Source organism: Podarcis erhardii (assembly GCF_964252035.2).
Source record: "Podarcis erhardii genome assembly, chromosome: 13".
In the NCBI taxonomy this organism is placed as follows: domain Eukaryota; kingdom Metazoa; phylum Chordata; class Lepidosauria; order Squamata; family Lacertidae; genus Podarcis; species Podarcis erhardii.
In genome coordinates, this window is record NC_138502.1 from 43,273,693 (window position 1) to 43,287,258 (window position 13,566).

The following is a 13,566-nucleotide window of genomic DNA, read 5'->3' on the forward strand; positions in this document are numbered from 1 at the left end:
GTCTTGCGAGTTCCTGCGGGTTTCCCCCCCTTTTTCCCCCGTTTTCCTAAGCCGCTAAGCCGCTTATCAGCTGTTCCGCTGATAAGCCGCTTAACAGCTGATCGCTAAAAGCCACTAAACCGCTAATAGCGCTAATCTGCTAAGCTGTCAATGGGCTTGCTTCGCAAGACGAAAAAACCGCTATACGAAGAGCCTAACGGAACGGATTAATTTCGTCTTGCGAGGCACCACTGTACCTCGGGTTAAGTACTTAATTCGTTCCGGAGGTCCGTTCTTAACCTGAAACTGTTCTGAACCTGAGGTACCACTTTAGCTAATGGGGCCTCCCGCCACCGCTGCGCAATTTCTGTTCTCATCCTGAAGCAAAGTTTTTAACCCAAGGTACTCTTTCTGGGTTAGCGGAGTCTGTAACCTGAAGCGTCTGTAACCTGAAGCGTCTGTAATCCGAGGTACCACTGTATGTGACTTTGTTTCTTGAGCAATATGACAGTGCACTGATTCATTTCCCAGAAAGTTTGCTTAGGGTTGTGGTGCTAGTAAAATACATCCTTTAACATAAGAAAGTCACCCACCCACCTGTACCAGATAGACTTGGGTCTTCTACCTATAATGGAATGCTAATGGAAGGCATATTAGGAATAAGGCAAAGGTAAAGGGGCCCCTGACCATTAGGTCCAGTCGTGACCAACTCTGGGGTTGCGGCTCTCATCTTGCTTTATTGGCCGAGGGAGCTGGCATACAGCTTCCGGGTCAATCATCCACAAAACCCACAGGACTAAATCGGGACAGAGGGCAAAATGCAGATAACTAAGACTGAAGTGAGACGACAAAGAGGAAAGACTGAGACTTGTGGCTGGTAGAGGAATAGGGACAAATAGGGAGAATCATGTATGCATCTTAAGTGAGAGACAGGAAGAAACCAAGAGAAGGCACCAGAACAGAGAGCAGAAAGAACAATCAGTTGCAGCAAAAACTACTATTGAATGCCCAAGATACCCCCAGCTCGCTTTAAAACGGAAAGGAACTTCATCTATCTTTCTGTTCAAGTCTGGACTCTGAAGACTTTTTTTTCACAACACACATTTACACCTGTCACCGTAGGGCTGGGAGAGAACCTTGCCTGTAATCCTGGAGATCAGCTGCCAGTCTAGATGGACCAACTGTATGGTTTGATGTAAGGCAGCTTTCTATGTATCTGTCCTTGCTGCTGTTCCTGCTTGGATGTCAGAATGCTACTGATGCTTACCTGGGGGAGCTCGTATTCATCGATGTGCAAAGGAGCTCAGTACCATCTCCCACAAAAGAGTCGGTTTTATAAAGCTTTAGCCCCGAGGGCCCTTGCAAGAGCTGGAACAGGAGAACCATGTCTAAGGTAGCTGCGTTCCAAACTTTCTGCCCCCTATGCGTCTTTCTTTGTCTGCCGGAAGAGCCAGGAGATGCAGTAGGGGATCAGCGCCACAGCACAGATGTGAGCGCAGGTGTTCCTGCAGAAGGAAAGGATATAGAAGAGGATCTCCCTGTCGGTGGGCAGCTCGAAGGAATCAAACAGGTGCAGGACGGACAGGGAGCAAACGATGCAGCTGAGGCGGAAGGCCAGCCGCTGCCTTTCCTTCCCTTTGCAGCTCTGCGCGTACATTGGAGAGTTGAGGCCCAGCCCCAGGCCCAGCAGGATGCCCAGGTTGCGAAGCAGGCTGGCAAAGGGCGTTGTGTCGATATGGACCCACTCTGGCCGCTCGCACCACTTGTGGGCCTTCTCCAGCGTCCACAGGAGGTCCACCCCCAGCATCTTGAGCAGCAGGTAGAAGCCCAGGGCAAAGCCAAAGAGGAAGAAAGTGGTGCCCACGTATCTCCTCAGGCTGGCGTTGTAGATGGAGCGGACGTGCTCAAAGAACACTGCCACCAGCATTCCTGAGGAGTGGGGAAAAAATTCTGTTTAGTTGGAATATCCACAAACGCATCCACGCAACGCTTCTCCTGTCAGTGTTGTTGACACAGGGCTGAGTGAGAGGGTTTGTGAGTTGAACTTTAAAGAATAAGCAGTTGGCCATTTAGTGCATCAAAGCACTGGTTATCAAACCCTATGCGTGGCCCATCTGTGTCTCCTTGAACCTGGACAAGGTCCTAAAAAGGTAAAGGGACCCCTGACCATTAGGTCCAGTCGTGGCCGACTCTGGGGTTGTGGCTCTCATCTCGCTTTATTGGCCGAGGGAGCCAGCATACAGCTTCTGGGTCATGTGGCCAGCATGACTAAGTCGCTTCTGGCGAACCAGAGCAGCGCACGGAAACGCCATTTACCTTCCTATTTATCTGCTTTCGAACTGCTTCTGGCGAACCAGAGCAGCACAGGGAAATGCCGTTTACCTTCCCGCCGGAGCGCTACCTATTTATCTACTTGCACTTTGATGTGCTTTCGAACTGCTATGTTGGCAGGAGCAGGGACCGAGCAACAGGAGCTCGCCCCATCGCAGGGATTCGAACTGCCGACCTTCTGATCGGCAAGTCCTAGGCTCTGTGGTTTAACCCACAGCGCCACCCGCGACCCACATGAGGTGCCCCCAAGGGTCCTATCTCTCCTCTATAAATCAAAAAGCAGAACTTCACTTCCTCTCGTTTTACTTTTTCTCTCTTGTCCATATTCACACACACACACACACACACACACACACACCAGGGCAGCAGTACCAGTGTTAGCTGGTGCCCACTCGTACTGGTAGGCCTGAGGGCAGGAAGACCAATAGTAGCCAGAGCCAAATGGCAGACAGAGCCCTCTAATTCTAATTTAGCCTCTAACCTCCTCCTCCTGGCTAACATTCATCATAGCTCAGTTGGTAGAGCACAAGACTCTTGATGTCAGGATTGTGGGTTCAAGCCCCACATTGGGCGAAAGATTCCTGTGTTGCAGGGGGTTGGACTAAATGACCCTCGGGTCCCCTTCCAATTCTACATTTCTATGACTTCTACAACCACATCACTGAGACTAAGGAAGCTGTCCCAGCCTCCACCAGGATTGGCAGAAAGGAAGAAAGGTGATGGGGTGGCCGTGGCAGCTGACTGGTGCCAGCCTGAGGTTGGTGGCACAGTGCCCCATTCCCCAAATGAACCAGCCTCCACCAAGTCCCTTTCTTCCTAGCCTCTAGGCCAGGCTCCCTGACAAGAGCTCAGAAAAGCTGCCACATAAGCCATCCTTTTAACCAGAATATCACCATACTGGATATTCCTCTTCAGAGACTCATTTTGTTGGGAGAGTTTAACCCAAGCTCCTGTCGCAAGGCAGGATAGCCCACCTGGTGCCCCTTTTATATTGGAACATCCAACTCAGTTGCACTAAGGTTAGGCTTGCTTTATCGGCAATTTACAGTGGTGCCTCGCAAGACGAAAAGAATCCGTTCCGCGAGTCTCTTCGTCTTGTGGTTATTTCGTCTTGCGAAGCAAGCCCATTAGCGGCTTAGCGGCTTAGCCCTATTAGCGGCTTAGGGGCTTAGTGGATCAGCTGATAAGCGGCTTAGCGGCTTAGCGGATCAGCTGATAAGCGGCTTAGCGGATCAGCTGATAAGCGGCTTAGCGGATCAGCTGATAAGCGGCTTAGCGGATCAGCTGATAAGCGGCTTAGCGGCTTAGAAAAAGGGGGGGAAAGGGGGAAAAAACCCGCAGGAACTCGCAAGACATTTTCGTCTTGCGAAGCAAGCCCATAGGAAATTCGTTTTGCGAAGCACCTCCAAAACGGAAAACTCTTTCGTCTAGCGGGTTTTCCGTCTTGTGAGGCATTCGTCTTGTGGGGCACCACTGTACTGCCAAAAGGAAAAAACACACACAATAAAACAATAAAATCACATAAACATTATAAAGAGCTGGTTTATCAGTACAATGTGATGTAATTGGCACTGCCCAAATTCCCAGGAAAACAAAAATAATTTGCGTGGTGCCAAAGGAATGGCACCAGGCAGGTGTCCCCGGGGAGAGCATTATACAGCAGTGGTTGCGGATTATTCCTACAAGGAAAGCATGCCACACATATCACAGCAGAGAGCAAGGTTACAAGTCACCAACAACAATATTCAATTTGGCTGGGGCAAAATTATTTCCTCCTAACTCCAGTCAAAGATCAACCTGGATCCAAGGTTGCTGGTTCAATCCCCAGATGGGACAACTGCATATACGTGCATTGCTGGGCGTTTGACTCCTTTGGGTCCCTCCCATCCCTATGAGTCTGTGAGCCACAGCTGGCAATCTAGGCTGCCTCCATCCCCTCCCCAGGACAAATGTTAGCAACATGCATATCGTTTGACTCTATAATAATAATATAATAATAATTTATTATTTATACCCCGCCCATCCGGCTGAGTTTCCTCAGCCACTCTGGGCGGCTTCCAACAAAATATTAAAATACAATAGTCTGTTAAACATTAAAAGCTTCCCTAAACAGGGCTGCCTTCAGATGTCTTCTAAAAGTCTGGTAGTTTTTCTCTTTGACATCTGGTGGGAGGGCGTTCCACAGGACGGGTGCCACTACCGAGAAGGCCCTCTGCCTGGTTCCCTGTAACTTGGCTTCTCGTAGTGAGGGAACCGCCAGAAGGCCCTCGGCACTGGAGCTCAGTGACCGGGCAGAACGATGGGGGTGGAGATGCTCCTTCAGGTCTACCGGACCGAAGCCAGTACACATGCACCACCTAACTGTTTTCTGTTTCTAGTGAATAAAGGCCTTTTCACTGGTGCACAGAAATTTTGTTGTGCAGCTAAAAGCCTAGGAAAAACTCACCCGAGATGACACCTGAGATCACTTGGTGTGGGAAGTGTGCAGCGAGGAAGACTCTAGATAAGCAGACGCAGACCTGCACAGTCCAGAATCCCGCCCAGAGGAGACCACGCAGACACCTGGGAATGAGGGGGACTTGTTCAGATCAGAGCAAAAGCAGAAATTATCTTACCATGCCACCATCTAAATCAGCGGTTCTCAACCTGTGGGTCCCCAGTTGTTGTTGGACTACAACTCCCATCACCCCTGAGCTCTGGCCTTGCTTGCTAGGGATGATGGGAATTGTAGTTCAACAACATCTGGGGACCCACAGACTGATCTAAATCTTTGAGATCTAGAGCCACGATTCCTCCCTCTCTCTCTCTCGCTGAGTAAAAGATTGCCTTGCTTGAGAAAGCCAGTTCTGTAGCCACAGCCCAATGGCAAGAGTCAGCGAATGTCAGGCTTCGGGGAATTCTGTCCCTCCCCCAGTGGAAGCCAAGAAGCAGAGAAATCAGGAGTTCTTACCAAGTCATATATTCAATAGACACAGAGAGAGACGAAGGAATGCGGTCTCCCCTAGATAATGGCGTTGCTCCAAGTAAAGTCCCACCCCCTACGTCTCTCCTATTCTACGTCACCCCGTGTCGGCTAATAGCTTTCTGCGTCTGAGCTTTTTGTTCTACTACCCTCAATGCTCATCTGGTCCTGGGAGAGGGGGGTCAGGAATGCTTTCCAAAGACACTGAGTCTGTCAGCTGTCTCTCCCCTGGTGCTGCTTCTTCTACCTGCTGCTCCCCCAATATTTCCTATCTTCTCCCCTCTGCAGCCTCTGAACTGTGACCTTCTGCAAACCACTGTTCTAAATCTATACTGTCCTCCTGTTCTCGGGAGGTTCAGGAGAAAGGGAGGGCTCTCACCATTCCTCCTCAGTCCAGCCCCTGACAGCGAACTTGTCTCCCACAACCACTGCGGTCAAAGGCTCATCCCACAATTTGTGTGAATTTACCATGGGATGGTTTCAAGATGATCTACTCAACAGACCCTTCATAAAGCAGGTGTAGGGGACCTTATGCCTCTCTATTTTGCTGGACTACAGCATTCCCTCACCATTGCCCATGCTGGCTGTGGGAGGAGGGGTACAGCAAGATGTCTCGAGACTCACTTATCCTGCTAATAAATATTCCCAATATTCCAAAACTGGACAGAATTTCAGTAAGCTGAAATTCGAAGACATGTTGAAGCGAGATGTTGCATAGAAAGGCAATGTAGAGGCTTTTAAAAAATAAACATCCCCCTCTTTTGCAATTATAATTGCAATTATCTTAAATGCTAACTTATCAGGGCTCTGACCAATTCACCCTGTGGCACACTGACAGCCTTCATATCTTTCCATTTTTCTATATTGTATTGCTGTTAACATTGTTATTATTGATTGAATTTGTATATCACCCTTAATCCGCAGATCTCAGGGCGGTTCACGGCATAAAAATACAATATAAAACACATAATATAAACAACAACAAACCAACAACCCCCCCTTTGCCCTCCCCCCTCCCATGAACACATTTAAAATGCCACAGATTGCTCAATTGGGGATAAAGGGATGTTTTTGCCTGGTTCCTAAAGAAATGTAATGAAGGTGCCAGGTGAGCCTCCCAGGGGGAGAGCATTCCGTGAATGGGGAGCTACCACCGAAAAGGCCCTGCTCTCGTATTGCCACTCTCTAGATCTCTCATGGAGGAGGCACATGTACAATGGCCTAAGATTATGATCTCAGGGTCTGGGTAGGTTCATATGGAGAGAGGTGGTCCTTGAGGTATTGTGGTCCTGAGCTGTTTAAGGCTTTATAGGTCAAAACCAGCACTTTGAATTGAAACTAATAGGCATTCAGTACAGTCAGGCCAGGATCGGTGTAATATGCTCAAACCGTGAGCAAACTGGCGGCTGAATTCTGCACCAGCTGAAGTTTCTGAGTCGTCTTCAGAGGCAGCCTTACATATAACGTGTTTCAGTAATCTAACATTGACGTTACAAGAGCGTAGACCATAGAAGTTACGTTATCCCTGTCCAGGTGGGGCATAGCTGGGCCACCAGTCGAAGCTGATGGAAGGCACTCCGAGCCACTAAATCCACCTGAGCCTCAAGTGACAGCAAAGGATCCAAAAGCATCTCCAAACTGTGTACCCACTCCTTCAGAGGGAGCGTAACCTCATCAAAAGCAGGCAACCCCCATCCATCTGGTCCAGGGAACCACCCATTAACAGTATTTGCACTAGATTGTCATTACACCCCGGGGGCAGCAGTTCATAGAATCATAGAATCCTAGAATCATAGAGTTGGAAGAGACCACAAGGGCCATCGAGTCCAACCCCCTGCCAAGCAGGAAACACCATCAGAGCACTCCTGACATATGGTTGTCAAGCCTCTGCTTAAAGACCTCCAAAGAAGGAGACTCCACCACACTCCTTGGCAGCAAATTCCACTGTCAAACAGCTCTTACTGTCAGGAAGTTCTTCCTAATGTTTAGGTGGAATCTTTTTTCTTGTAGTTTGGAACCATTGCTCTGTGTCCGCTTCTCTGGAGCAGCAGAAAACAACCTTTCTCCCTCCTCTATGTGACATCCTTTTATATATTTGAACAGTTCTTGTCTCATACTTGGAAGTATGGAGGAGCAAAGTTGTTCTTAGATGCTCTCCTGTTGAGATAGCACCACATTGTCTTCCTAAAAGTAAGGTCCCAGCTGTTCTGAACATCTGAGACCTGCATGTATATGGTGTTATACTAATACTGAGGGTTCTAGTTACAGGTTGGTCTGTACAGCTGTGTTGGTCTGCCGTAGTCTAAACTAAACTAAACTAAACTAAACTAAACTAAACTAAACTAAACTAAACTAAACTAAACTAAACTAAACTAAACTAAACTAAAAACTAAACTAAACTAAAATCAGAAATAGACTGGAAAGAGAAGTTGCTGAATTGCAACTTATTACCAAACCTAAAAACTTGGAGAGACCTGGTCTGAATAGAAACACAGTGGTGCCTCGCTTGGGGGGGGGAAGCGAAAAAAATCGCAAGACTCGCAAGACGTTTTCGTCTTGCAAAGCAAGCCCATAGAGAAATTCGTCTTGAGAAGTGCCTCGAAAAACGGAAAACCCTTTCGTCTAGCGGGTTTTTCGTCTTGCGAGGCATTCGTCTTGCGGGGCACCACTGCATTGGATTCTTATCTCATTATACATGATAAAGCTATTTTGAGCCATCTCACCCCTTGCTTTTTCCTGTAATACCAATTGCAGTCGTTAACAGTCGTCAACAGGTTTACCACACCTATCAGCCAATCACCCATTCCCACCACCCTCAGCAATACCCCTCCCCACCCTCTCACTATATATAAGGGTCTGGTGACTTCTCTTTAGGTGTATCTGAAGAAGTGTGCATGCACATGAAAGCTCACACCATAACAAACTTTGTTGGTCTCTAACATGCTACTGGAAGGAATTTTTATTTTAATTTTGTTAATAGTGTTGGTGCAGGTTGAGAGCGGGGGCCTCACCTGGCAGCCAAGGTCTCTTTCTGCAGCGGCAAGAGTTGCGACAGCAGGGCTGTCACCATGACATAGTAGACCCCAGAAGACCCCATGGCGTGACCAGAGGGGCTGCCTGGAGGGGAGAGACACAAGTGTAAATGAAAGGGGGAGGTCTTACAGCGACTTAAAGACAGGGAGAAGAGGGGGCAGCTTCAACCTCACCTGGGCCAGTTTCGCAGGTGATGGGAAACTGCTGGATCACAGGGGGTGTTGCGGTGCCGTAGTAATCGGTCTCACGTACCCACCAGTAAGGTCTCTGTCCAAACAGGATCCTGCAAGGAGGGAAGATTAAGGAGTGGTGGTTGGGCCCAGTGGCGTAGCGGGGGGGGTGCGGGGGGGGGCCAGCCGCACCAGGCGCAACATTTGGGGCGCGCGCGCTCGCACTCGCAGCTCTCTGGCCCTACCTGGCTCACTCACTCTCTCTCACAGTGCTGGCTGTGCGAATCCGATCCGAGCTGCCGGGTCACTGCCCACTGTGGAGGGGGAGGGTGCCAGGCGTGCATTGCGGTGCGGAGCGGAGAGAGAGCGAGGGAGGGACTATCTGGGGGAGGGACAGGGCAGTGGCCGCCCAGCGCAGCGCTGAGCGCGGGAGAGAACCACACCCGACCAGCCCAGGCAGCAGCAAGAAGAAGCTGGCAGCGGAGGCAGGTTAGGGGTTAGGGGCGCAAATTACTTGCCCTGCCCCGGGTGCTGACAACCCACGCTACGCCGCTGGTTGTGCCCCCAGAAACCAGAAGATGTAAGATAGGCTAGGAGGCAAGAAATTGCCACTGCCTCTTCCAGGTATCTCAGTAAATCCATCTCAGAAGAAAAACAAAAACCTAGCCTTCCATGTTTTCAGAGTAATAACAAACTTGCATCCTACTGTTGAAGGCTTCAGGAACTGGAAAAGACTGGTGTGATTATTTTGTATTCAAGACTTCTAGTTCCCTGCCACATTTCCTCTCCCTCTCTCTTCCTCTTATAGACATTCACATTTAATTAATATTGCTTTCATTTTTAATTCCTTGCTACAGTTTTTAATTCCTGATTTTATTTATTGAGATCTTTTGAATTTAAAAAATACCTTTATTATGAGTTGCCTGTGCTTCTTTTTGTTGTCCTTAGATGGTTTTTAAAATTCTTTGAAAGCCCTTTGAATAGTATTTTAATAGAAAAGTGGTCTATCCATGTTTAAAAACCATCAAACAAATATCAGAAATCTGAATCGCCAATCCACAATGAAGCAATTTTCATTTAATTCTACAAAATAAAACTACATTTTGCAAAAAGAAGAAAAAGGGAGGGGAGGGAGAGGGGGGAAAAAGGAGGAAAATCAAAGAAAATTATGCACATTTGGCTACTTCTTAAGTTAATCACAATCCCATGATTTGCTTTTTTAGGGCAAATTCTGGAAATGGAGGGTTCATAGAAGCACACCTTCTACTCATGTAAAAACACCAGGCAGGCCCCACAAATAACCCAGAGATGCATTTTAAATAAAAGCACACATTCTCAGGTAAAAACACGCTGATTCCTGGAACGTCCGCGGGCCTGATTGAGAAGGCGATTGGGCCGCATCCGGCCCCCGGGCCTTAGTTTGCCTACCCCTGCTCTAGATAGATGGCTAAACCCAAGCTAATATGTTGACATGTGGATCCAACAAACAACATGCCCCCTGCATCTTCCTTTTGAATAGCAGGAAGGGCACAGCAAATGGGCATGGAATGGGTTGAGTTTGCTAGGTCTGTTCATACCCATGCCAGCGTCCTTGGAGATGGAGGTTTTGTCAGAAGCAACTGAGCACCCAATTTACTCTCAGTTTCCTCTCTAGAAGCTCCTTACTAACAGGAGGAGGCACCAGAGGTGTGAGACTTGGGGTGTCTGATGCCACAAGGGCAGAACACTCCTTTGCCAACCTCCTTGACTCCAGTTCCTCTGGATCTAGCTCTCCACACACTTGACTGTTAGCCTGCTCCTCAGCCTTGGACACTTTTTGGGATCGCAAATCTACCTCCCGCACCCTGGGGTTGTCCAGCTCCAACTTCCCGAGCTCCTCCCAATCCTCTTCAGGATCTGACCATCTCCTCCATGACTCCTCACACCCCAGGGATGGCTGTGGGTGGTCAGCAATGCAGGGAATTCATTCTGGAAGCACTCAAAGGCATTTTCTGGGATAGGATTCATATGAAATACAAAGCTGTGATTTAGCGCTACAAGAATGGGCCTGGAAAGAGACCTGCCCCTTCCCTCTCCACACAAGCTTGGCTTAATTAGCTCCTTCTTAGTTTGGGTCAAACCATAGTTTGCCATCACATCTGAACCAGTAAACTATGGTTTGCTCTGGGCCTGAAAAACAGCATCAAAATCTGGACAACGGGGTTCTTTTTATAATATCAAGCCAAGCTTGGACATTATGTTCAGACCAAACCTTAATTGCTACTTTGCATAGTCCTGGAAAACAGTGTCCAGGACAGAGTCCTGGCTCAGGTTAAGCACTGGGACTTCAGGGAATGAGGAAGGAAGCCCCTGTGGTCTCTGTCTGGGCAATATGACCGAGAAGAGAACTTGTTCCTGACCCCCAAATGGGGTGATCAGGATTCTTAGACTCCGCGCTCACCACTTGAAAACCAGGTTCAACCAATCACCGATCACAGCCACCCAGATGAGTCGGATTCCCACTTCCTCCTTCAGCTGGAACCAGATGGGGAAGAAGACAAAGAAAGTAGTTTTGAGGTCAGCGACTGTAGAGATGAAGACAAACCAGCCTTGGTAGCCCATGAAGTTCTCCTGGAGGTAGCTGGTGGCCTGGACCCCTGCGCTGTGCAGAAGGTCCATGGTGCAACTTCAGCAGGGATTGTCTTCTCCCACCTTAGCTCTTGCTCGTTTCCCTTGCCACTGAGCCTTTATTGTATCCGAAACCCCTGATCTTTGATCCTTAACTGCCTCCCCTCTCCAAAAAAATATTGACAGAGGCTGCAACACGAAGCAAAGTGTGTGTTTGTTTGCAAGAGTCAGTGCTCCTGTTTTTGAGGGCATTGCTGCACCACTCAGAACTACTTAAATGTCATTTCCTCTGGAACCCAAGTTTTATTTAATAGTATTCTCAGCGTACTCACTGAATTACAATTCACAGGACTTTTGGGGGAAAGCCGTGACAGTTAAATATAATAATGTCTCTTTCTGGATAAATTAGCAAGACAGCGAGAGCTGACAGATCACCTTAACTGCCATAGAGTTTCTGTGCAGTGCATGGGTCTAAGCCAGTGATGGCCAAACTTGGCCCTCTAGCTGTATTTTTGACTACAACTACCATCATCCCTAGGGACACGGGTGGCACTGTGGGTTAAACCACAGAGCCTAGGGCTTGCCGATCATCAGGTCGGCGGTTCGAATCCCCGCGATGGGGTGAGCTTCCGTTGCTCGGTCCCTGCTCCTGCCAACCTAGCAGTTCAAAAGCACGTCAGAGTGCAAGTAGATAAATAGGTACCACTCCGGCGGGAAGGTAAACGGTGTTTCCGTGCACTGCTCTGGTTTGCCAGAAGTGGCTTAGTCATGCTGGCCACATGACCCGGAAGCTGTACGCCGGCTCCCTCGGCCAATAAAGCGAGATGAGCGCCGCAGCCCCATAGTCACGACTGGACCTAATGGTCAAGGTTCCCTTTACCTCTACCATTATCCCTAGCTAACAGGACCAGTGGTCAGGGATGATGGGAACTGTAGTCCCAAAACAGCTGGAGGGCCGAGTTTGGCCATCACTGGTCTAAGCCATCAGCTACCTACAGGAGATGATGATAAGAATAACAATAACAATTTAAAAACCAGTCTAAGTTTGTAATGTAGGTTGACCCCGAGGGTCTCTGCTCTTTGTTGAGTCCATAAAAGGGCTTCGTGGGTGGACATTTTTGCACAAAGGGGGGCTTTGCAGGGGTTGAAATTTTCCTCAGAAGACACTTGAGAGCTTACTGTTTGTGCCTGTTTCGCTGCTTCTGTGCGACCGTTGTTTTCCAACAGTGGCTTTTCATCACAACATTATCCCGGCTGCTCACATTGACAATGTTACAAGACCAAGATTTGACACTGGGGCAAAGCTAGTTCAGAGTGAGGAGGAATAACGTTCATTCAGAGTGAGAGTAAATAAAGATGATTTGGAGTGAGGGTGATGCTTTCTCTATCATACTTCCCTTGTTTCGGATGGGCAGTGGATGGAGCTTGCCCTGACGCATGTTGAGCACACGAGCAAGGAGCCATGGTTGCTATTGGAGCAGCTGCCCAGCATCCTAACAATGAAGTAACTTCTCCAGCTATAGATCCCACCTTCTCCACCATAGTGGTCACTCATAAGATGGGCAGAATTTTGCTACTGTTCACAGCCCTCTCCCCTTCCAATCTGCAAAAAAGTGAGCCCCCCTTTTTCAAGCAGGGAGCCCGCTTCATCTTTTTACCCAGGTCTCTTTCTTTACTTATAGATGGAGAAAGAAATAAATGGGACTACCTAGGAAGGGCAGACCTTTCTGCAATGTTATGATGGGATGAAGCAGGAAGCCTTGTCAGGGAAGAGCGATATGAGGCGGGTCCCAATTTTCCTGTAGAAGGTTGGGAGGATACACTGCTTTCATCTTATGAAAAAGTAAGTGTTGTTGTTTTTTTTTAAAAAAATAATATTTATTCAAAGTTAAAAGTTACAAAAAGAAAGAAAAACAATACGAAATACACAAAAAAGAATACAACAACAACAGAGAAAAGATAAAAAATAAAAATACATTCTCTTAAAAAAAAAAAGAACAGATTAAACCTTTATATAACTTTCTTCCTTTACTTCTTTCCTTGACCTCCTCACACCTCCCAGTTTTGTATTCTAGTTCAAATCGTTGTTTCAGCAAATCCTTCCAACCTAATTTTCATTTAAATAATTTAATATATTATATTTTAACGTCCTCTCTTTCGTCAATTTCATCAAATCATTTTTACTTAATCCTTTATATCATTTCTACCAAAACCACCTAACTTTCTTTTTCCAACATCTTTCTAACATTCCTTAATTTTACAATATTTTTGAAGATATACTTTAAATTTTTTCCAATCTTCTTCCAAGTAAGTGTTGAGTCATTAAAGATGAGCACAGGGCCAGCTTGGAAGCATGTGGGGTAACAAGGTGAGATCTCGGAAGCCGGTGGTTTGTGGGGACATTATTATTATTATTATTATTATTATTATTATTATTATTATTATTATTTATTATTTATACCCTGCCCATCTGTCTTCTAAAAG

The 13,566-nt window shown here is 47.5% G+C and overlaps 1 protein-coding gene across 1 annotated transcript; it reads right to left on the reverse strand.

The window, feature by feature from the left end:
• Window positions 1–1,305: 1,305 nt before the first annotated feature.
• Window positions 1,306–11,214, reverse strand: LOC309328155 (glucose-6-phosphatase catalytic subunit 1-like). Its single transcript, XM_081838156.1, has 5 exons — window positions 10,916–11,214; window positions 8,479–8,588; window positions 8,284–8,389; window positions 4,757–4,872; window positions 1,306–1,908 (listed from the first exon to the last, which is right to left on the reverse strand). The coding sequence occupies exons 1-5, from the start codon at window positions 11,131–11,133 to the stop codon at window positions 1,400–1,402; spliced, it is 1,059 nt and encodes a 352-aa protein (XP_081694282.1). The 5' UTR covers window positions 11,134–11,214; the 3' UTR covers window positions 1,306–1,399.
• Between the last annotated feature and the right edge of the window lie 2,352 nt (window positions 11,215–13,566).

Excerpts from the sequence above, each read along its gene's own strand:
- LOC309328155 (XM_081838156.1), bottom strand. The coding sequence starts at position 11,133 with ATGGACCTTCTGCACAGCGCAGGGGTCCAGGCCACCAGCTACCTCCAG. Across the intron at positions 8,390-8,478 it reads CACCTGCGAAACTGGCCCAG|GCAGCCCCTCTGGTCACGCC; the intron begins GTGAGGTTGAAG and ends TCTCCCCTCCAG. Across the intron at positions 1,909-4,756 it reads GATCTCAGGTGTCATCTCGG|GAATGCTGGTGGCAGTGTTC; the intron begins GTGAGTTTTTCC and ends CCCACTCCTCAG.